The sequence below is a fragment of the Amblyomma maculatum genome, chromosome 3 (assembly GCF_055883805.1).
Source record: "Amblyomma maculatum isolate TAMU_Amacu chromosome 3, ASM5588380v1, whole genome shotgun sequence".
NCBI classification, from domain to species: domain Eukaryota; kingdom Metazoa; phylum Arthropoda; class Arachnida; order Ixodida; family Ixodidae; genus Amblyomma; species Amblyomma maculatum.
The window spans coordinates 44,875,220-44,896,703 of NC_139346.1; the positions used below are offsets into that span (position 1 = coordinate 44,875,220).

The 21,484-nt window shown below is 44.7% G+C and overlaps 1 protein-coding gene across 2 annotated transcripts in view; it reads left to right on the forward strand.

Moving 5' to 3' along the window:
- Positions 1-21,484, forward strand: part of gry (trafficking protein particle complex subunit 11 gry) — a 128,821-nt gene that overhangs the window by 20,963 nt on the left and 86,374 nt on the right. For both annotated transcript variants that reach the window (XM_084597496.1, XM_084597497.1), the window contains exons 6-11: positions 2,156-2,229; positions 5,902-5,998; positions 9,236-9,369; positions 10,571-10,712; positions 17,037-17,127; positions 19,360-19,445. In XM_084597496.1, coding sequence (XP_084453622.1) covers positions 2,156-2,229; positions 5,902-5,998; positions 9,236-9,369; positions 10,571-10,712; positions 17,037-17,127; positions 19,360-19,445 — 624 coding nt within the window. The remainder of the gene's footprint in view (positions 1-2,155; positions 2,230-5,901; positions 5,999-9,235; positions 9,370-10,570; positions 10,713-17,036; positions 17,128-19,359; positions 19,446-21,484) is intronic.

Genomic DNA, 21,484 nt, shown 5'->3' on the forward strand with positions numbered 1-21,484 from the left:
ATAGTTGAGAAAAGCTGCTCAGATGCTTCACGGTCGGGCACAATGCACCGACGACAGGAGGATGGTACCTGGATATCCCTCTAGAGGGGGAAATACAGAAAAGCAAACACATGGATGTCACACACACACACACACACACACGCACGCGCGCGCGCACACACACACACACACACACACACACACACACACACACACACACACACACACACACACACACACACACACACACACACACACACACACACACACACACACACACACACACACACACACACACACACACACACACACACACACACACACACACACACACACACACACACACACACACACACACACACACACACACACACACACACACACACACACACACACACACACACACACACACACACACACACACACACACACACACACACACACACACACACACACACACACACACACACACACACACACACACACACACACACACACACACACACACACACACACACACACACACACACACACACACACACACACACACACACACACACACACACACACACACACACACACACACACACACACACACACACACACACACACACACACACACACACACACACACACACACACACACACACACACACACACACACACACACACACACACACACACACACACACACACACACACACACACACACACACACACACACACACACACACACACACACACACACACACACACACACACACACACACACAGTCTTTCCAGACTATGTTCAAAATGGTGGGGATGGCTCTCACGCCATAGCATGAGATGAAGAGCCTCCTCCCAGGCGCTCCCCCTGAGAGAACCAGCCACCAGGTCGGCGGACGCTTGTACCCATTTTTTACCAGTTGGGTTGCCGGCGGAGGGTTTCGAACCTGCCACCTCCCGAAGCCAAGGCGGGTGACCAAGCCTCTGGTCTCTGCTTTCCAGGCATCGTTCATTGCATGGGCAGCACTGGCATCTCTTTCATTCTTAATCTTGAGCACGTTGAGAATGATAGTCAATACTGTCGGCTGCTTCAGGCCGTACTTGTGCACTAACTTGCACACTTTTACGTCATCCTTGTGCTCACATACAATGTTCCGCTTAATTTTTAGTGGTATTGTCATTCGCTTCCTCTTCTGCACTGGTTGTGTCGCACTTCTTGATGGAGGATCCTCCATTGCGGTTCACGAAAAATCGAGGGCCAGCAAGATTGTCACGGTGATGATGGCACACTAAGAGAACGACTCTAGAAGGACACGTGCACGAACGCTGCTGCACGCCTTCCACAAAGCATGTGCAACTGCAAAGTGGAAACCTGGACAAAGCAAATAGTGGAGGACAGTGCAGTGCACCACGGTCAGCTCACCCTCAGAATGGACTGCTCCACCGTGCAGAGGCAGAGAGAACACGAGTGCCTTAGGTCATGGGCGGTCTTGACGGGGAGCACTCAAAGCTCTCCCTCAGAACAACCGTGCCTAGCAGCACCTTACGCCTTCCCTCCTACTCCACGGGAGGAAGCGCTCTGTCCTCCCTCGCGTTTCTGCGGCATGCAAGCTTCCCCGGCGCACCCGACCAACGCATTGGCTTGGCGCGCTGTCTTTCGATTTTTTTTTTTTATTGTTGCTGAATCGGTGTTGTCGGCGTCTGACCGTACACGTGCATTTTTGTGGTCGCTGCGTTTTTGTGTTTTTGTTGACTTACAGTGACCATATTTGATTGTTATAACCAATAATACATATGACGTCATTGTAATAAGCAGTTCATTTTACCATAGAGCACGTGGCAAACCTGACAGTGCAGTGGCTGCCCATTGTTATATCCGATAGTATATCGTTAAAACTGCTATTGTTATAAGTGGGTTTGACTGTATCTGCAGAGCTGTCATTTTGTCTGTTTAGTAGAAAGTGATTTGTGAAGAGGTCAGCATTACCTAACATTTCTAATCAGGACACAGATATATACATAGCTATTTTTCCTTCGATTCTTATATTTTGTTTTGCTGATGTGTAGCTAGCACCCTCCTGTGAAGGGGCCTTGAGAGTTCATCGGCCCTTCACATGCTAAGTGTGGTCTTGCGTGCCAAGAGCAGTGTTTTGGGCCTCCTGTTGACGCTCCTGTTGGCATGTTGCAGCAACTACTCATCCGACACCAGTTCAAGATAGCCTTCCTGCACGAACTGAAGCAGGACCCAGGCATCGCAATCCGGTAAGGAAGCTCATCTTTGCTCGCTTTGTTCATCTATGCTCGCCTTATGTTTTATGAGGCAGTGGGGGAACCGACTCATTCTGCATGAGAGCTCACAGTGGCAAAATGAATGTGAAGCTACCTGCAAGGAACTAGTTGGTGATGGTTAGGACACTTGCACTATGTGCTGTCTTCAATGTGTCTGTTGTCCCTCTCTTTCTGTGCTAACCTTCCGGCAAACTACCAGCAAGGGCTGCAGGAAATTATAGTACGCATTGAACTGCGCAGTAAAAGTCTGACTACATGAAATAACCAGCTTGCGCTATGCCAAGGGCTACAATGGCATTTTATACCAAACTGCACTTTGTGAAACCCAGGTTTGGGAGAAAGAGGCTGTCATGCGTACACCACGAACGTTATATGAACATATATAATGAATTAGGCAAATATACCTTATGCGCATGGCTTCATATGCAAGCAAAACCTTGACACGAAGCATATAGAGGCAAGGTCACGGCCAGCGTTTATAGATCCTTTTTTAGTTCTGAAACTGCGCCTCCAAAAGCGGCTGCGCTTTGCGCCTAGGCACTGAGATGGTGCTGCAGTCGAAGTTTGCTCCACATCGACTACGCGCCGATACGGCAGCGCGGACAATGCTGCGGTAGCATGCGTGCACTAATTTAGTGTTTTTTTTCTCATACATATCTTGTTTTTCTGTATTACTGTCTATGTGAGTCCTCAGCTGTACTGCATAAGTTACCCTGCAGTTCAATGCGGGCGCCGGCATTGACCATGAATTAATAATGAATTCACAGTTACCACGCGCTGCCGGATGTTTATCGAGCGCAAAATTAAAAAAATAGCAGTGGTAAGATGCCCGACTACTGTCTGGAGTTCCCGGGTTCAAACCCGACCACGGCGGCTGCGTTTCGATGGAGGCGAAGCGAAGTGATGTCCGTGTCCTGTGCGATGTCAGCGCACGTAAAGATCCTCAGGTGGTTGAAATTACTCCGTAGCCCTCCACTACGGCTCCCCTTTTTCTCTTCCCACTTTCACTCCCACCTTCGCGCGGTTCAGGTGTCCACAGAGCAAGTGTGACAGAACTGTGCCTTTCCCTTCCTGTGAACCAATTATTATTATCATTCAGAGAGTAGGTGGTGACTTTCAGTTATCTTTTTCAGAATATGTCAGGACTGAGGAAACATTATAATGCATTTTGAGCCATAATATTTCAGCAGGCACCGATGTAACTGGGAGAAGAGGCACTTCTCTCCGCCGCCAAATGGCCGTTTGTCATGCAACTGGGAGACAATGGTACCCTGGAGAGCCAAATTGTTGCAAACAACATGAAGCATGTGCAACACACAATACTGGGAAGAGGTTATGTTGCTAAATTCTACAAACATGCGTTCACCGAAGAAGTGGTCAAAATTTAGCTACCGGCACAACCCCTCTGGCATCATACATTTCCTAGCATATGACCTAATCATACATCTGTCTACATCAGGAATGGCAAAAATCTAAAAAGAACCAGAAAAGTTGCGCTCAGTGACACAACGCAAAGCGATGCGCAAAAGGTACCGAGTAAATCAGACAAGGGAAATTTAATCAACTGATTGGGAAAAAATTTGCTGCACTTTATGGTTACATAGAGATCAGCAACTCTGGATAAAAATCTGCATTGATCATAGGCTGTTTTTTTTTTTTTTTTTTTTTTTCATGCAGGAATATTACTAAGAGCTAGTGGCGCAGTCCGCAAAGATGATCATTAGTTGTGGAATATTAATTTGTACGGAACACGATGAAAAAGGAGTGAGCATACCGAGAATGCACTCGCTTCCAAGGCAACCTACCTAGATCACGTCGGAAAATCTAAAAATTAGGGTGACACTGATGCTCCGCTGTTAAGACGCTATATAGTGTTTCACACATACAGACAATGCTTGTCACTTTTCATTTTCTTTATTTTTACAATTTTTACTCACCGATACTTAGCACCTGCTAACATTGTCTTTTCATTCTGTGCAGTACACACCTAAATGCAGGTTTCATTTTTTCAACTACTTAAATTATTTAATTGATCAATTGCGCACACTGAAATTTATTTTATTAGCATCATAGAGCATTGGCTTCCATTCTGAGCATTCTGACATCATTGAACCCCCTTTCACATATTTTTTTCAATTCCTTTAATTCCCCGCTCAATTAGCTTCAGTGATTTCGTTAACTCCCTATCGTCTACCACGAACCAATCGGTCATCAATCACTAGAACTAAAGATTACCACGGTACAATTTCGTTTGCTCAGGCACCCTATTATTTTCAAAACATGGTGCAGACTACAACTACTACACCGATAAATTTTCGACCTAAGTAATTGCATAACCTATCGCGTAAACGCGACTGGCAAGACTGAAACACCATTGAGTGTTGTAGCACGCAGTGGTACATGTCATTGTTTGCACGTATCCGTAAATGTGTATGTACGCAGGCATTAAAACCAAATGGTGAAATGCACACGCGAAAAACTGACTGTTCTGTCCAAAGCGATAATTATTGCAGACGGCCATTTTTTTTGTAAGCAGCAATCGTCCTTATTGTCACGGCACTCTAGTCCATAAACCTATAAAGTGCAGATAATGATGCCACAGAGCGCGAGCAATGCTTCAGAGCAGTTCTGGAAGCAGAGTGGAGCGCGGCGCTTCTGTAGCAGACGACGCTCTTGCCTGGCGCAAAGGTCGACACTAGCGCTGCAGTGGTGGTGCACCGAGGAGATGCGGAACTGAAAAGGATCTATAAAACGCTGGTCACGGTAAACTGCTTATTGGGGTGTTTTTATTTGAGAAAGTAAAAAGCAAATGCACCTGATGGTTTTACTCTGCGCACATTGCTTTTAACTCCAGTTTACCTGTGCGTGGAAATACTGTTGTAGATTTTTTTTACCTCTAAAGCTCACAAGCGAAATTATTGTTCCATGCAGACTACCTTTTGAAGGCGTTGGTTTTGACATATGTAACCCTGTGTGTAACACAGGATATTTTCTTCCTATTCTTCGCAGTGCTGAGAGCAAATTCAGAAATAGCTGCCACTGTGGGGCACAGTGAGTAAGATGCGACAGTAAAAAAAAAAAAAAACTAGACTGATGCCATTTTCTAGAAGGACAAAATGAGCTAGTTTCATGCTCTCAGTGTTCAGATCGCTTCTTGCACAGTGCAGTATATGTTGTGCATTTGCAATGAGTATCTTCCTTCTCCAAAAGGCTGCTTTGACAATTGCATTCATGTGGCATGTATTTGGGAAAACCTAGCAGGCTCATATACCCATCTACTCGCATGTTAAACCTGCTTGCATATTGCCCTCCTCCCCCAATTCTGCTGGTGAGAATAGTTTTACTTTTTTTTCAGTATCTTTTGTTAGCGTGTCCCTCAACTTCCCCCTCAGTGTTGCATGGACTTTGTCAGCATGCCAACGGGCAAACACTTTGATTGTGTCACCAGTGCACATTTGGGACTCACTTTGAGTCCCTCTGCGTGTAGCTTCTCCTGTGTGGGAACTTCTGAAAGTTTGTTTTGCCACCAGTATGCTGTTTTGGAAACATTTTGTTGGTTATGTTAACATTATTGTTCGCAACTTTTAGCATGCACTATTCCAGGGAGCAGTTTTGTTCACTTGCTATGTTGTGTTTTGTGTGCAGCCACTACAAGCAGGCGTATGTTGACCTGCTGGAACTGAAGACCACGGATGCCAACATTCTTGAAGTGAAGACTGTTGCCGGCATTCTCAACTACAAGGTGAGACCTTGCCATTTGTAGAGCTGTAGTGAGTTTGCCAACTTTGACGTTAAACTTCCTGTTGCATTCATTTTTTGCCTTGTGTGCTAAACTGTTTGGAAAGCACAGGCATTTGGTTTTACCTGTTCTTGTGCTTACTTACTTAGTTTGGCTTAGTTGTCGATAGAACAGTCCCGAATGCAGTTTAGTGTGGACAATTTTTACATTACTGATTGGGTCTGGTTTTGTGCTAAAAAGAAAGGAAATGTGTGAACAGTGTGAGCTGGTGTTGATGTTTCCTCTTTCTTGCTCCTTTATGAGCAGGCTTGCTTCTGGTTCTGCCCACTGAAGCTCACTTGAGCTCATGCCCGTGAGTAACGCTCGCTCTACGTTCATGGTTCCCAAGTGGCTGACTGTGTGCAAGTCACTCAAAATTTGCAATGGTCTCAATTCAAGCGGACTCAAGTGATTCAGCCTGCCCATGAATATGAAAGAACACGAATTTCTTTTGAGAATGGCTCTCAGTGAGTTAAATCAGTGAATCAAGGTCCAGGCTGCAGTCTGAAGAATGATCTTTCCAAGCCAGCTCGTGTGGGTCTAAGGGAAGGCACATCATACGACCATGAGTATACAAAACATGGAATAAGTTAGTGCATGCACTGTGTACTTGGCTTCTGAATGTGCTCAAGTAACGGTGCCCATCATTTATGGGATCAAGTGTCATTCCCATTCGTCAGGCAGTCATTCTAGGTGTATGGCACCAGCTCTGCAGCCATTGCATTGGACCGTGTTACATTCCTTCAGTCTCGCAGTAGTCTCCCTCTCCCTTCCATGACAACAGCTACTCTTTGGGTGGTTCCTGTGTCTGCCATTGCACTGTTGCACCGTATTTACACGATTGCAAGTCGCCCCTTTTTTTAAATTTGAAAATCTGAAGTTGGGGTGTCGACTTACAATCAAATGCAAAGCATGGCACTGTTAATCAGAGCAAGATAAAAAACACATCAGGGAGGCTTCGGCAAATCTGTTTGCTCTGCGGCTTTAAGTCGAACATTCAGTTACTGTGTGTGCTTCTCAGGAAGAATTTTTTTTTTATTTATTTATACTGCGCATCACGAACTGCACCTGCATGAGTGTCGATAGTTTACGGAAGAGCCACTATTCTAATTGATTCTAATCATGGCGATGCTCGCTTTTTGCACGCCAGTCGCGTCGGGTCACGTGACACGGCGGCACTTCCAGGGAGTGTCGATAGTTGATGGAAGAGTCGACACCAATCTGATCATTCGTTGAGTTTGCACGTTCACAGCATTTTTGACTTTAGACCGGTCTCATACTTCGTCATGAGCTCTCCAGTCCAAAAAGCAATTGGCGCTTGTTCCATACAGTGCTTAAGGAGGCGGCTATCATTTATGCTGAAGAAACAACTTCCTGTGGGCCGCAAGTTCGAAGCTTCTAAATGGGTTATGCGGGTGTGGCGGTGGCAGCGAGACTAAATTTTCAACTATGATGCCGAGCAAAGAGGCTTCCAAGTGATTCATTTGGTATGCTATCCAGAGCTTGATGCCAAGCTTGCAACATATTGTTACGAAGCGGCAAGCCAATGAAAACAGGAGAACAGAGGACAGAGAGGAGTTGTTTGATGACTGTGAGGTGACGTTTAATGAAAATGTTAGTGGGCCTAGCACAAGCGTTCCTGCCCGCGCCACTGCCCGCAACTTCTTTCTTGCTCGTCCATAACAGTATATAACCGAAATGCATAATTTGAAACAGATGAGTACTACAGCCAAGCAATAAATTTTTGTTGTCAAAAGCATCCACTGGTATGTTTCGTTTTTTTTTTTTTTTTTTTTTTTTTTTTTTTTTTTTTTTTCGTTTTTTTTTCCCCCGGGACATGACATGCGATTCGGGGCTTCACTTCCATTCGAGTCGACTTACAATCGTGTACATTTCCCTCTCTCCCCAAATCCTCTTCCTTCCTTAGTAACTACCCTCTGTGTGGTTTCCCTGGCTGCGCATTTCCATTGTGTACTCTTAGGATCTTGTTATACCCTCCTCCTTCCAAGGTCTTTCCTCATTCGTGTGTTACCCGTGACAACTACCCTCCACTTGTGCCATCTGCTGCCACTATGGCAACATGAAATTCAGGAATGAACACCTAACAGCTTTTGGTGTATAAAAAAAAAAAAAAGTCTGATTGTTACCGAAGCTGTGCCGATATTTTGTGATAGCTGTTTGATGTGTGATCCTCTCTGCTGTGCTAAGGCTTTTGTGGCCCTATTTAGTTTACTGTTTAGTAACAGTTTAGTGACTGTTTAGTTTGCTGCCCTACACTGAGCACTCCACGAGTCCAGAGGGATTGCAACTGGCATGCGAGTGCTAGTTCACACTGTCAAACACAGGGGGCACCACAGATCCAGACTTGGCTAGCTCTGCTTTCCTTCTATCCTTCCCTGGCACTTGTTCGTTTTTCCATATCAGTGCTGCTGGTACTCTGGGCCCAGAGGTGGGTCTTGGAGTGCCATCACACCAAATTAATGTGGTTTCAAAAGTGCAGTTTTGGGAGGGCATGCACCGGAGGTGATGGAATTAATTTGAGCCCCAGTGCTGCAAGTGTTGCCACCAAGCTGTCAGGGGATCATTGGCTTCAGAGGAGGAGTGCGAAGGAAACCTTAGGTTGGAACACACTACAGAAACGGAGGAAAATTCATCATCTAAAAAATTTGTAAAATAATTTTCATACCAGAACAGGCATTGACTAGACTAAATGCATATTTAACCCCAATTATGTGTCGTTACAAAAGATAAATCATTCGAGGTTCAAGGTAAAAGAGTATAAGTTCAGAACTGATCTCTTCAAAATGTCTTTCTTCCGAAACTTTATGAATCATGTTATTGTGTTGTATCTAATCAAATATCTTTTGTTGTTGTTTTCCATCTGCACAGGTCACCCTTTTTTTTTCTCTTTACCCCCCCCCCCCCCCCCCCACTGTAATGCCAGATAATGGTGTTGTGGGTACTGTGATGAATAAAGAAAATAAACTATGTAACTGATGTAATGTTGCTTAAAGCCTTTAGTCGCCTGAAGGGGTTGGCTTGTTTACAGTTGGTGTTTCTCTCCACTAACACATTTGCTCATTGCTGCCATTTGTGGTTTGTAACTGCCCAAAAGTTCCTGTTTATTATGGCACTTTAGTTTTATTCTGCGGTTATGGTCAAGCACCATAGTAAAATGCGCCTGTTCTTCTGTACACGCAGCTTTGCCAGCTGGCGTTCATGCAGAACATTCCGCTGGATGCCATCCACCAGTTCCGGCGACACGTGGACATCTTCAAGGACCGGGTAGGCAACCCCCGCCTTGCCTTCGAGCACAGCGCCTGGATGTCCAAGCAGTACGTGTTGCTCAGGGTGTCTCTTTCTTTTCCTTTGCCTCTCATTCATGCTAGGTTGCCTGCTTCGAGTGGTGCTCTCGAAAAAGACAGGCGCACCACTTGACTCCCCAACCAACCACTGAGAACAGTTAATAAACATTGTGGCATGCTATGCAGGCATTATTTTATTTACAATGGTACAATGCCTTCAGTGCTTGAACGCGCATTATTGTACTGGAGGAGAAGATGCAGAAATAAATTACAACCAATTTGCATTAGTTATTCAAATGAGAAGCAGGTGCACTAGCACTGCTTACGCCTGCTATATTTTTTCTGTACCTTCTTACAGATAATTATGGTTCATTTAGCTTTGGCATTGAAGGTTCTCCTGCATTGGATTTGACTCTGTACAGGGTCCGTCATTTATTTTCATCTCTTACATTCTCATGCAGATGAATGACCAGCATTTCGTGATAATGAGCAAAGCAGGTGCTCTAGTTTTTAGCATCACCACATCTAGAGCAGTGAAAGAAGGTTCCTAGGGCAAAGAAAGGTAATCGAAGAGCGAGGAAAGCAAATGCACTCCTTCAGAAGCCGCCTCATGAAGCAGTGAGTGTGCGGAGCTGAGGTCTAAAGGGGATCTTCTTCTTCCCAACTTCTGCCATAGTTTTTGTGTTTGCATATTGTTTCACCATTCCTTGCATTTAGTTTTTTTCCCCCTTTTTTTTCTCTTGCTTTACACTTGCCAAAATGACCCTCTCATTACAGTCATGGTCATGTTACATCGGAATAAATATGGTAATTCGCTGCAGGGGTGGGAGAGTGGGAGAGAGGAATGCAAGAGATTTGAAGCTTGCAAGGTTTGGATTCGCATGGTATAGGAAACTTTAAGCTGTCTTCCAAACTATTCTACGATGACTAACCATGAGGCAAATCTTTCTGTATGGCACGCTGGAATGTCTTCAGGTTACAGGCTTCACTTAGCTCTGAGACATTGCTTATGGTGGAGAACCACTGTGGCATTCCCCTTTGCTGGTGGTCAAGGAGGCCAGAGACAAAATTTGCCAAGCTCACCAACTATGGGGGTGCTATCGTCTGATGCTATTTGGATTTTTAAATGAGAAAACAACAAACTGTGTGGGATTTTTGAGCGGATCAGTTTGTGATTATCGCTGTAACTGGTGAACTTGAGAAGGTAGTTAACTGATGTGTGTTTGTGCAGATTTAGCCACTTTGGGGACCTGTTTGAGGAGGCAGTGAGCTTTGGGCTGACGGCGATCCAGACCCAACACCCGGGCTTCTACTACCAGCAGGCGGCCAACCACGCTCTGGCTCGCAAGGAACAGGCCACCCGACTGTGCAGGGTGAGGTCATGTTATGTGTGCTGAAATATGGAAGTATTTCTATGTTTACCTTGTACATAAAAATCTGCACTGCCGAATGACAAAGGGGCAAGAACCTCGTCAAACTGCTTGTAGCAGCTTTTTTGTTCTTGTCTTGGAATTTCTTTTGTACACTGTGGAAGAATGCTAAATAAAGATTAATTTGAGCGACCCTCTGTCCTTCCTTCTCCAACGCTGGCTGCAGATTGCCACAAGCAAGAGGTCATGCAAAAAGATGCAGTACATGCGCCACACTCCTGAATGTGTGCACACCCCTTATGAGGGCTTTGCGTGGAGCCATCATGTGTGAGAGAGGAGTTGTATGCTTTTGTGTGGCTTGGTTCTTCAATTTTTTTGTCACTGCTGTTGGTAAGCAAAAGCAAAAGGGCTCTCTTTTGAGACACTGCACGAGCTTCCAAACAAGAAGCGGTTATTTTATAGAGCTCCCTGTAATGGTTAATTAATATAGGAATATACCAAGATTAACTCTTTCGAGACCACGAGAAAAGCACGCAATCTGGGATGTCTGAAAAAAAAAAACAATTTTACAAATGCTATGTTTGAACAATCCTAAGGTGACAGATACCGAACTATACTAGTTAGTTTAATGCTCTTTCATAGATCTAAATAATGCATTCGAACTCGAATAATTCGAATTTTGGTTATATCGAACTTATCGAATAACCCCTTAAAAATTCCATGTAAAGGTATAGGAAAGCTGCGTCGTATACTGAACTCCAGTTTTACCGGTCGTTTGATATATAAACTCCACACCATGCACCGGGAGGTGTGCCTTTTCCAAAGACAATCGCATCACCCTCAGCTGTTTACTGTGTGGCGTTTTCAAGTCACGCACGGAAGGAATGAGAGAGAACAGTTCAGCCCCGCGCCCTTTCCCCAAAGGCACGTGCATCTGCGGTGATCATTTGCCGCACGCCAGCATGCGACGTTTGCAAGCCATGTAGAGCCATGTTTGGAAGGAACGAGAGGGAACCGGTTTGGCAATGGCCGCTCTGGGGAAGACGCAGGCAATGCAGCCGTGGTGTTCGACAGAGGGAAAATGCGATAGAGCGAAGTGCAAGCATGTGCCCATTTTTTCTGTCTCCCCTTCCTCTCTTTTTTCCCAGTCTTTGTTTGCAGCAGCACACACTACTCATGCGCCAACAAGCCAGCTCAGCTCATGGCAGACACAACATCGTACCTTCACGAACGTACGATGCGCGTCTTGTGTCGTGCTGAACGTGCGGCATAGTGTTGTGGCTGCGGACATTAAGAAGCAGCAGGTTATTTTATTTTTTTTTTGCGAGAGTCATCCATCGTTGCATCTATGAATCAATGAAAGGACGCGGTCAGCTGTGATCATAACACTGGCTTTTAACATTGTTCGCTTCAAATGGCATTTGCAGCTAACACGCTTTCCAATGATTTTGTGGCAGTAGACTCCGCCCGCCCCAAATGCGTCGTGATGGATCGAGCCAGGCTTGTGCACTCAAGCCATCATGGGCACTCTGCCAAGTTAAATCCCCATCACCACAGGAGCTAACATTAAAAGTACAGTCGAAAGGTAAACAGGTTGTGGCATTATCACTTCGCAGCATCTTGGCGCACTGCCAGTAAACAAGGTGTGGATGCGACGGTCGAAACGGAATGGCGCGCCACTGACTAGCGCTTTTTATTTTTCAAATTCTCGGTGGCAAAAGTGGAGGGTGGGTTCATTATGCGAGTGGGTTGATTACGCGACAAATACAACATCTTTTTTCACGATTGCAAGTGGCATCTCAAGATTTCTGTGTATCGAATTATCGGTATATCAAACTATTTTGCGATCCTCTTCGAATTCAGTATATCCGGGTTCGACTGTATTAACCTTAAGCATTGTGCATAACTTGAAAAATATCTTATTGCATACTTTTGGCAAAATAATTTACAATGCATTTAAATGCATTGATTTGAAAACCCAAAACTAATAAAAAATATTCATTTCAAAACTCTCACCAACATGATGTCTGTACATATGGATGTTGAACATCGGTTTTGGGATGACATCATGCTGTATGTTAGATTCGCATACAACACGGCACAACAAGAAACCGTGCAAATGACAGTCCCCAATGCTTGAAGACATGTTGTCCCATGGCAATCATTACCTCGGAAGGGGTCGTAGAGGCATTCAGCATGCAGAAGAAGCATGAGAGCGTGCGGGAGTGCGCATTTGGAACCAGCAAGCTCGAGATGCCTGGTGTTAAATCACCGAGTACTCCAGTTCGAACCAAGCAAAAGGATGCGAGTGTGGACTCCGATTCAATGTCGCGGACTTTCTGAGAAACTGCTGAAGCAGTACTTCGGCCCCTTCAAAGTGTTACGAAAGCTGAGCGATGTTACATGCGAAATATTTCCAGATGGCTCTTCCACCACCCATATCATGCGAAAGAAACCTTACTTATTGCAGGAACTCTGCTAGTGCCCAAACGCCGCACCATAACTGCATGTTTCGTGGGACTGCTTATCTGCTTCTTTTTCTTCATTTTTTTTTCTTTCTTTTTTTTGCTTCTTTTTCTGGTTGGTGGAGAGGCTGAATATCTGCTCCATTCCGCTCTCTTGGCTCTCATCACAGTGCTGCCCAGAACTACCCCCTATTAAAGTTTTGCAATCTGATCCCAGACACCTACGTTCAGGCCGTACCAAATATGCTATACTGTCTCTTCTCTTAGGTGTAAAAATTTAACGAATCAACCTGCAGATTTATTTTTCCAGTGCTGTTTGAAAGCAGTGGTCACCACTTCATTCTCGCGGCAGTTAAAATCAGTGAAGCCAAATTATCAAGGAACTAATGTTTTATGTGCTGAAGTCGATTTTAAAGTTTGTTGTTCTAGTTACAGCATTGGCAAATTGATAAAAGCGTTATTTTTCAGCTGGATATTCATCTACTCCTAGCAAAGCTTACAGATTTCCAGTTTTTGAACTGTTTGTGGCATCTGGCTGGCATGTTTTATAGAGGGTGACAGGGTGAAAACCTAGTTTGCCGTCAAAATTGAAAATCTGCTCCAGGAGAATCATGCTAACCAGCATTGGAAACTGCACAAAACTATGCCTGGCAGATCATTGTTCGGCTGGACTGCAATCACCGTAGTCTGATGCGAAACTCGGAAAAGAAAATGACATGGTGAACCATGCCAGGCCTACAGAGGGCACATGTTAGCAGGTGCATTGATGGCACTGCATCATGCAGTTGAGGCTTCAGCAGGGATACCTGGGTAATTGCCAACTGCTATGCCAAACATGCTTTGACATGGCCTCCAATCAGGAGCCATTCTAAATTAACCGGTATGGGTCCAGTTCTGTTAAAATCGAATGTCCAATGCCACAGGAAGCATGAACTCTTCAGATTTTCGATATAATGGTGGTCAAATTGAACTGGTCTTATTGTAAATAGTGAAACAGTGGCCGCATCTGCAATTTGTGATAACCAAGATTAAAGAACGAAATAAAAATGAACTTTATTTGTAAAATTCAAACTCTTAATGTAGGCCTGTGCAAATATTCAATAGCTTTGAATAATTGGTCAAATGTTCACATATTCAATTTGAATGTTTGTTGGTTGTTAACTCGGCATGTTCGTTTCAAACAAAAAACGTTTTCAGAGTGCTTGCTGCTGTGGCACCACAGATGACATAGCAGCGCATGCTCAACCATTGCCTCAGCTACCCTGGTTCCATGAACATGCATACACACCGCACATTTGTGTGCCCGCACATATGTTAGAGCGGATCTGTGCAGCATACAGGAGCAGGCGCGAGCTCAGGGCTAAGATCTGTATCTACCAGGTGTCTGTTCCTTTGTGACCCACACCGCGCACATGCTGAAGCTGGCATGGTGACATGCACTAGCTGTAATACTCTAGGCTCTGTTGAATTCCGTGGGGTAAGCTAACTGTTATGTTTCAGCCACTTCCCTCTGCAAAATGTTAGCTAATCAAGTGCGATGGTATGATTAGGAGAGGAAGCTAGCTCAATGGACACGAAGACAGGTGCTGGTTTCTTGACACCTGATGTAAGACAGCACAAGGGGCACAAGGATGTTGCGTGTACGTCTAGTGATTGCCCATGGAGTCACCACTTGAAAGCAGCAGCTGCCCAACAGCAGTCAAATTCGATAACTGGAGGTCCCAGTTAGGTCCCACTTCCCGCTAATATGTCGGCTTATTGCGTTGTGTAATCAGCTTCCCTGGTTTCGAATGGCCGTCTTTTTTGCAACGGATTGACACAACTTCAATGAGTGACCAAGTTCCGGTGCACGCTTTCCTTTTTTCATTAACGACCTTGAGTGTAGGAAAAAATGCATGGAGTTGAATATTCTTTTTGCGTGGAAGGAGCAGTAATTTTTAGAAACGTGTTCGTTTCAAACCAGAAAACCACTATTAATTGCACAGGCCCACTTCTGTGCCCACAGTGGAAGCCATACTAAGGAATGGTCAGTGTCTCAGGATTGAGCGAGGACTGGATGCAAGCCCTAGAGTACTGCATGCTGGTCTACCTGTGGCAACACTAGACTGTCCTCATTACAACACACATTCTTGAATGATAGCTTTGTGTTAGGACCATGGGGCCTACTCTTCGATGGCATGCACTTTCAGGTTACGGGGCCAACTTATTTACCAGCCTGGCAATAGCAGCATGTAACATGCGTAGCAGCTGCAGCATAGAGATAGGAACACAATTTATGCCAAAAGCCTTGAAACGAGACATTTGCGAGCAGATCACTTTCGCACTTAGTTCCAAGACACAGAGTTTTTTGTGGGGCAATTTAATTGTGCCTGTGTGTTTCTTAGTCCCATCTTTTTCGTGCAGTTTTACCCATTCAATTAATTTAACTATATCTACCTGCTGTTTTTGTGTTGCAGATAGCAGTTTTATTGTAATGTGTTATGGGAAATCTTATTCAGGGAGTTGCTAGCAGTGGTTCTTTTTGTGCCTGTGATCCCGAATACGGTCGAACCCGGATAATTCGAATTTTGGTTATATTGAACTCACGGAATATCTCCTTGAAAATCCCATGTAAAAGTATCTGCATCGTATATATTGAACTCGATTTCACCGGTCGTTCGGTATATCGAACTCCGCACCACGCATTGGACGGTGCGCCTTCCCCACAGACTATCTCATCACCCTCGGCCGTTTACCGCGTGATGTTTTCAAGGCATCACGGAAGGAATGAGAGGGCACAGTTCTGCGACAGCTGGTGGGCTGGTTTAGGGCAGCGCCGCGCCCTTTCTCCAAAGGTGTGTGCATCTACGGTGATCGCCATGTTAGCCACTCGCCAGCACGTGACGTTTGCAAGCTATATGCGTGAAGGAACGAGAGGAAACCAATGCAGTTGTGGTGTTCGGGAAAGGGCAAAAACGCGATAGAGCGAAGCGCAAGGGTATGCCCACTCTTCTGCTGAGCTTTATCTTTCTGTTTCCTCTCTCTTTTTTTTTCTTTTGCGAGAGTTGTCCTTACTTGTCGTGCTGAATGTGTGGTGCAGCGTAAGCTATGGCGGCTGCAGACATTAAGAAGCAGCAGATTATTATTTTTTCATTTTTTTGCAAGAGTCGTACATTCTTGCATCTATGAATCAACGAAAGCATGCGGTCAGCCGCGATCATGACACCGGCTTTTAGCATTGTTCGCTTCTAACAGCATTTGCAACTATCGCGCTTGCCAATGATTTTGCAGCAGTGGACTACGCCTGCCCCAAGCTCGGCGCGATAAATCGAACCAGGCTTGTGCAATCAAGCTATCATGCGGGCACTCTGCCAAGTTCGCTGCCTGCCACAGCAGGATCTATGAAAAGTATAGTCAAAAGATAAACACGTCTTGACGTTATCGGTGCGCTGCATCTTGGTGCGCTGCCATGAATGAGCTGTGGATGTGGCGGTCAAAACGGTGGGCAGTGCCACCGAATTTTTTTTTTTTTTTTTCCAACCAGTTGGAAATTTTTGCGCTCTGTCGATGCCACTGAGATCGCTCAATCACTTGCATGTGAGTGAGCTGGCCTTAATGCTTCTCTTCTTCTTTTTTTTTTTTTTTTTTTTTTTTTCAAATTCTTGGGGGCAAAAGTGGGGTGGGTTCATTATGCAAGTGGGTTGATTACGCAACAAATACAGTATTATATTTCACGATCGCAAGTGGTGTCTCAAGCCAATTTTTGTATATCCAATTATCGAAATATTTTGCAATTCCCTTAGAGTTCGATATATCTGGGTTTGACTGTATTTTGTTTCCTTTGTGGTTTAACGTCCACTTTGTGTTGTGGCATTCTTTCCAGGATGTGATGTCTCCCCCTGAAGTGAACATGCTCGACGGAGAGGAATGCCTTGAGTTCTATGGGCAGAGGCCATGGCATGCCAAGGCACAAGGTATATTTCTGCTTGGTGCCTGGTTTGATAATCTCTTAACTTTCATGTGCTGTGGCTGAAGTTATAAAGTTGTACCTCAATATAACGAACCTCAGTGCAACGAAATTTGCAATGTAACGGATGTTTTTCAATTTCTCAATATCTGCCTCATTGAAAATCGAGCAATTGTTTTTCACAATTTAACGAAGTAATTTTATGTCGCACTTTCGAAAATGTTCTCGTGCATTGCATGCATGTACCAGCAGCCACTTTGACAATAGGATGAGAATTAAAACTTTAGCCAAGACACGTCTGCATTCTACATTTGCCGTTTTACATGCCAATTTTGTCAGCAGTCTGGAATTTGGCGAGCAAAACAAAATGATGACAGGGGCCCTCTGACATGTCCATACAAACCCGTGGTGTGGGAGTTATAGCACTCGTCATGCCATGACGTCACTGGCTAGTTGGAACGACAAAGCGCTAACCGGAAATACCGTATTTGCTTGCGTAATGAACCCACTTTCTTTTTAAAGAAAAATCGATGCGAGTTTGAGGGGAAGGTGCAATACGTGGGGAAAGTTGAGATTTTTTTTTTTACGCGAGTCGTCCATCCTTCCAGCCATCAATTATCAAAGAAATTATGCGGTTATCCACGATCATAAGGCCGGCTTATAGCATCGTTTGCTTCAAAAGACGCTTGCTACTGTCACAAGTTGCAATGATTTTGTGGTAGGGGAGGGCGCCCACCCCAGCCGCTGGGTGATAAAGCGAATGTACAGAAAACCAGTCTTGCGCAACCGAACGAGCTCAGCAAGCCACTGCAGGCACTCCAAGGCCACTGGCACTCTGCGATGTTCGTTCCCCCCAACCTCTTCCCCCCACCACTGACGCCAACGCCAAGTCTCACTTTCCAATATCTTAGCACGCTGCCAAGAAATACACTGTGGACTGCGACGGCGCAAAACAGAGGGACGTGCTAAGGACTAGTGTTTATGTTTTTCATGTTCTCGGCGTCAAAAGTGAAAGGTGAATAAGATATGCGTATGCGAGGCCTGATTTAAAGATTTCCGCCTCCAAGGTAACCGCGCCGATGTGGGCGATGCGAACATACTATGTACTAATCTATTATCTAGTTCACTATAGCGTAGTCCCCAAATTGGCTGATCTAGGCGCTAGCTCTGTTTTCAGACATTGGATGATGATGATAATAATATCAGTGGTGACATCTGGCGACGTGGCTTTGAGTACTAAGCTCTGCTCTGGCTCTGCATACAGGGAGAAAAGTGATGAGCATGTGTTGTCCGTTTGCTATCACTCATTATGCTCCTGATATATAAAAAAGCATTCGGTGCCCTTGTGAGCACTATTATTGCTAGAGTTTCTTACTTATTTCCCGAATTCTTAATTTCAAGTTCCCATCTACTAGTAGCGTTCCAAGAACCTGTTACTTTATTTGGGCAGCTGAAACATGGGAACCTAAGCGTAACAAAATTTGCAATTGAGCGAAATTTTCGGCTTCAGGTAGGACTTCGTTATATCAAGGTTCAACTGCATTGAAATTTTCAATGACCTTGTCAGAGGGATAATCAAAAAATGTTCTGCCGTCCATTTCATGATGTCATATTGTAGTGGTGTGTGGATATTCAAGCTTTTAAAAGAGAAAGTTAAATGTAGTTGCCAGTTGATTTTTCAGGCCTAGTGGACTGGAAGCCAAAAAAACGGTCTGAAAAATTTTGAACTTAGTCGTTTTCTGCAAAACGCTCACTTTCCCTTGCCACATGCCATGTTCCACTTGTAAGCGATGATGGCTGATAGCTGCCATTGTGTGACAAAAGCGAAACTGAAACTAAATATAGTCAAATTAATTTTGGAGGTTGGGCCACCTGTTCTTTGTTGCATCCACCACTGGGTCCGCATCAGAAGTGCGCAGGCGACTTTGCTGAGTGCAATTCAAAACTTAGTAGTGCTGTTTCACTTGGCATATGGAAGCCAGGAAAAAAGAAAGGCAAGGTTTGCAGTCCTGATGCCGAGCATTATCAGAAAGGAGACGGCTGAATGAAGCCGTGTGCACAGAAGTCACAAAGCTGATATCAAAGAAAAGCTGTTTTTTTTTTTTTTTAATGCTATTTCTCCGTCTCATTTTTGTGGTGCTCTGTGTTTTCACACATTACTTTTCAATTTCGAGACTTCTGAATCGAAGTTCTTTGGTCATGTTTTGGACCTCCCTGCTATGTCCCCTGGTTGTTGCAGGCCGGGCTGATGCCTTGGACCCACAGACGGAGGACCTTGGAATCCAGGCTCTCCAGTACAGAGAGAAGACACAAGTGGACCACTCGGTTTGTCATCTATTTCTCCACAGCCATTGACTCCACAAACACTACGTTATATGCCACGGTGCTGTACTCTGCTGTGACAGTCAACTGGACAATAGACAATTTATTGATGAAAAGAGTCATGCTGGTGACCTTGTAAATGCAAGTTCTTTGCTTTGATGCACAAAAATATTTTTCATAGTGGTTCTTCTGTGGGTCTCGTGCATGATATACTTATGCTTACTCTATTTATTTGTATCTAAGGCGAACTTGATTCTAATTTAAGACCCGAATGTTGAATGCCAGGGGAAAAGAACTTAACTTGAATGTTAGACTGTGGGAAAATGAGAAAAACAGAAAATGGCAGGAACTGTAAAACTCAAACATTTATTTGCCAAAAGCCTCACTCCTACTCCTCAGTGGCATCCAAGCGGCGTTCATATACGACATGCAAGCTACCAAGTCACGTGGTGGATCATAGCTCCATGACCCGTGAAATTCCCGCAGCATGAAATCACAACCGTCCTCTTAAGTACTCCCACTGGCTATGGGTAAGACTGACAGTTCTGCCATTTTTTCAGTTTCTATGTGTTATCATGTAATATAAAATATGCTTATAGATTCTTGAATCTAAGCCCACCTAAGAGTTTCCTGTTTCGTGCTTCAAAAAATTTATTGGCTCAGGTTTAAATATATCCTGTCCTGTCACCTTAAAACGGGAGTTTTCAATCTCCAACAGCTTTAACATGGCGCTTTAGAGTATCTCTGCCTTCGTTCCGCACTCCCAAACTGCACAGGCAATAAAGAGCATGCAGATGCATGCAGAACCCCTTGAAAAATTTGTCAGTTCAAAAAGTACAGTAAGATAGTTTAGTACCATGGCTAGACAGGCATAGGGAAGGGGGGGGGGGGGGGGGGGGGGGGGGTAGTTGTGGAATGCATGGGTTTGGGTTCTCGGGGACCTTAGACACTTATAGTCAAGGAGCCTAAAGGCTCCACGGAACACAGTTTGATTTGAGAGCCCATGCCCTGGAGTCTTGCTCTTCACGCAGAGACTGGTCCCATTCATCAGTGGGGCACCGTGATGGAAGAAAGTGCCAACTGTGCCTCATCAACATTAGAAATGCATGTTGGCCGTGGGCTTTGAGTAGGGCTTTTCGAGTATTTGTCAGTCATCTGTGAGGCGACTGCAGGTAGACGAGGCTCTGGGAGAGGTAGGCTACCAGTGTTTGCTCCAGCAGCCCTTTGGTCAGTAGAGCCTCACATTTGCACTCATGTTGCAGCATGTACCAGATTCTCTGTAACTGCAGGCAGCAAGCGAAATGCCTGACACTCGCCTTTTAGCTATCAAGTGAAGATCTGGCTGATATGCATACAAGCAAGCCTTGTGGAAACAAGGAGCGGGGTTATTAAATTGTTAGCTGCAGTGAAGTAAATATACCATAACTGGCCAATTTTATGGATGTTGATTATTGAGATTTGCACGATACATTTTGCGCCTTATTGAAGAGTTGCGTACATTCATGCGTACATTCTTTACATTCCTGACCCAACATTTCATGTTCCATGGAGTCCAAAGGTTCAGTTTTTTATACTTACCATAAGGCAGATTATTGGGTCCAAAAATGCTTTTTTTTTTCCATAAACAGCCTTGTTTTACAGCCATCCTTACCTCCACAGAAGGTACTCGAATTCCTATTTATAACAGCAGTCACAGCCCACGCAGAGACATGCACAGAGCATTCGAGAGCACGCAGACATAATTGTACAGCAGAATCCATGTTCTTGGCCCAATGTTAAGTACGAACTGCATCTTTCAGCATTCCCACGGGTGCTTTTTGAGCAATTCACGAAGACAGCGGCACCACTTTTCCCCTTGAGTAATTTCAAGGGACCCAGTGGTCAGTGTGGATCAAGCTGCTATGTATGGCTTTCTGGTAACGTCCTGTGAAGAAGAGACTGGGGATGATCATTTTTGCACCACTCTTAGTCGTTTGGACATGCAGCCTTACAGACAATAACAACATTGGCTAACATGCAAAAGTATACATGGGCACACCTTT